The 3,388-nt window shown below is 34.4% G+C and overlaps 1 protein-coding gene across 1 annotated transcript; it reads right to left on the bottom strand.

Annotated features, from left to right (window-relative positions):
* Positions 1–967: 967 nt before the first annotated feature.
* LOC147630381 (protein ASYMMETRIC LEAVES 2-like) lies at positions 968–1,464 on the bottom strand. The gene is made up of 2 exons (XM_086810803.1): positions 1,444–1,464; positions 968–1,342 (listed from the first exon to the last, which is right to left on the bottom strand). Exons 1-2 carry the CDS (start codon positions 1,462–1,464, stop codon positions 968–970), a joined length of 396 nt encoding a protein of 131 aa, XP_086666929.1.
* Positions 1,465–3,388: the final 1,924 nt, after the last annotated feature.

Here is a 3,388-nt window from a genome sequence, read left to right as displayed (position 1 = left end):
TTTGTCGCACTATCATATAGCGGCACGATTGTAGCTTTCAAAAATGATGAGAGGTATTTCATAAAGTTATTCGTTTGGGGACACGACAATATATGTTTATTAAAACTTAGACCTAAAACTGTTATGCTTGTTTTTGGGCTTTAGAAGCATACCTTTCATGACTAGTTCCTTGAACAATTACTATGCAAATATAATGACATGTACTTAGAACAGTTTAGTCAACTCCACACTTCAGAAGCATATCTTTCACATGTGACTAGTTCCTTGAATAATTACTATGCAAATAATCACATGTACTTAGAACATTTTAGTCAACTCCACACTAGTAGCAAAATTAAAATTTAGTCAACTCCACACTAGTAAACAAAATTCAGATAGCTCTATATTCTAAGGTGTAGGCTAGAGCTGAGCTTGTGAAATGGAAAGAAGAAGATAAAACAATAAATACTCAAGCCCGGATGGATTGGTTTGAGTTTTTACACACTTGGCATGAAATAAGGTTAAAATTCAGAGTCCCATTAGCCATTGCCAATGGATATTGCCCATCCATCTCACTAATCTCCTCAACAAAAATGCCTGACGTGTTTGCAAAGGGCACATCAATGGGACAAGCAAAGTGGAGAGAGGAGTTGAACTTGGCACCCTATGCAAATTAAGTGCAATTCTATGCAGTCTGATGCGAAGTGAGCAATTTTACACCATCAAATAATAAAGGGGGTTTGAGGTGGGTAATTTACACCATCAAGTAATTCAAGGGGTGGGTTTGATAGTATAGAGGGCGCACAGCCAGTTGCTTTATAATCATGCGTTTGGAGTGGTGCCAAGGAGAGCTTATTGTAATGAAGGAATGAGGGGGGTGACTCACAAAGGCAATGGTGGGGGTAAAGCCGCACATGCATAAAAGGTTCACACACTTACTGTAAAACGTAAATAATTACGTGGGTTGATATACACGATTATGGAAAGATTAAGGCCAGCTGATTAAGCAGTCTTTATAGTTCGGGGCATTGGTGGCGCCGCCTGATAATCCGCTTCTTGGCATGGTGGTGTGGGCACTTGCATGGAGATAGGTATCTGTAGGAGACATTATTGTTGCAGTAGGATGGCGATGATCGGCGACAGTATTGTATGCAGGCGGCGGTTGCTGCATGGCCACCTCGTGGCAAGCCCTGTAACGTATCACTTCGCTCCTCACTGCACTTAGCTCTACCTGTAGCACCTGCACCTGCTGTTGCAGTGTTGATACCACCCCCATGCAGCCATACACAGGGTCCCTTATCCTCGCATTCGCCTCGTACACAAGACTGTTTGCTGCATCCGCACGTTGAATCTCCGGCACCTCCTGCGTAACATAACCACACAATTACCCCATTTAGATCCATGATTAAACGGCACAACCCTTTTCCCTTTCAATCCTCTCCATGCTCTTTTCAACCTTGTTACACTTCGCCTAATGGCACCCATTTAAGCGTTTATTAGACATCAATTAGTGTGATTATCACATTATTCATTAGTATATTCATTAATATATTCCATGAGATTATGGAGCAAGTCTTTGCTCACTGACTTGAATTTGCAAAATGTATTGACAAAGTAGTTTTCCTCAAAAAAATTTCCACATTGTCAAAAAGCTTATTTGGGCTTCTTGGCAGCACACATAATGAAGTTAGATAGCTCCTTGGTGCATCATGTTGATTTTTTGTATGAAACTTTGGAGTGAAAAACCAAATTAGTTCTTCACAGTGTGAAAAATTAAAGTTGTTTCAAGGTGTCGAAGTTAAGGTTACTTGGGTCTCTTGGCACACATGATTATAATGCCTCTATAAATGCCAAATCCCATCTTATCACTTCTATTCCCAAGATGTATTACACCTCACCAAAATCTTCCATCAAAATTCTTCTTCTGGAGAAGCATATTCACCTCATAAATATCATCATCATTGTTACACCTATGACTTAACATAGATGACTGCTAACACCATCCCCCTATAAGTCTATCTCACATAGAGGACAAATCAACTTTGGATATGTGAAACTCGTTAGTCACAAGATACTCTCCTATCTTTCTTGGTCGTGCTCTAAGTGCCTACTTTCAAGATACCATACAAGAATTTGCATAACTTGCAAATAAAATTGGAGTATATATGATCCTCATATCCTTGTGGCTGCATTAGGTAAAATTTAGACTCAAAAAGGACCCTCATGATTTTCTTCAGAAAGCTTTGGCTCCTTCTCACATCACCTATAATGAACTCCCTATACATACATACATACATACATACATACATACATACATATATATATATATATACATATATATATATATATATATATATATATATATATATATGCACATATATACATATATATATATATATGCACATATATACATATTATATATATGTATATATGTGCATATATATATATATATGTATATATGTGCATATATATATATATATATGTATATATATATGTATATATATATATATACATATATATATACATATATATACACATATATACATATATACACATATATATATATACATATATATATACATATATACATATATATACATATATACATGCATCTATACATATATATACATATATGTATATACATACATATATATATATATATATATATATATATATATATATATATATACATATATACATATATATATATACATATACATATACGTATATATGCATCCATACATACATACATACATACATACGTAAGTATGTACATATATATACATATATATGTATGTATGTATGTATGTATGTATGTATACATAAGTACATACATATATATATATACATACATACATACACACACACATATATATATATACATACATACATACATACAGGTGTGTACATGGACACACACACATCTTAGATATATACATACATACATACATATATAGATATATGTATGTATATATGATGTATGTATGTACATCATAGATACATACATACACATATATATGTATGAATGTATGTATATGTCTATATGTGTATACATACATATATATATGCATGTATATGTACATATGTGTATGTATATATTGTTGAAAGATGTAATCGTGGTGTTGTGTGTATGTGGGAAAGCACCCTAAAGGTATAAGATATTGTGGCAAGATAAGAATGCCACATGTAATATTGAATGGTGTGTGAGTGTTGACCAAAATAAGTGGAAAAGGGAGTGCCACATGGATGATGATGTGTAAAGTGGGATAAGGCTAGAGGGCCTATATTATTGTATGGTTCATTGTGACATGCAATATAATAGAGATATAGTGTTAAGTGTGCAATCTCTCTCTCTCTTGTCATGGAGTGCCACATGGATGATGATGTGTAAAGTGGGATAAGGCTAGAG

This window comes from Cibotium barometz, chromosome 16, assembly GCF_041138505.1.
Source record: "Cibotium barometz isolate CiBa-2024 chromosome 16, ASM4113850v1, whole genome shotgun sequence".
Taxonomy (NCBI): domain Eukaryota; kingdom Viridiplantae; phylum Streptophyta; class Polypodiopsida; order Cyatheales; family Cibotiaceae; genus Cibotium; species Cibotium barometz.
The sequence above is the reverse complement of the archived record's forward strand: the minus strand, read 5'-3'. Positions and strand labels throughout refer to the sequence as shown.

Coding starts and splice junctions, on each gene's coding strand:
- LOC147630381 (XM_086810803.1), bottom strand. CDS start 1,464: ATGGGTGCCATTAGGCGAAGT. Junction 1,343..1,443: donor TGGGTGCCATTAGGCGAAGT/GTAACAAGGTTG, acceptor TATGTTACGCAG/GAGGTGCCGGAGATTCAACG.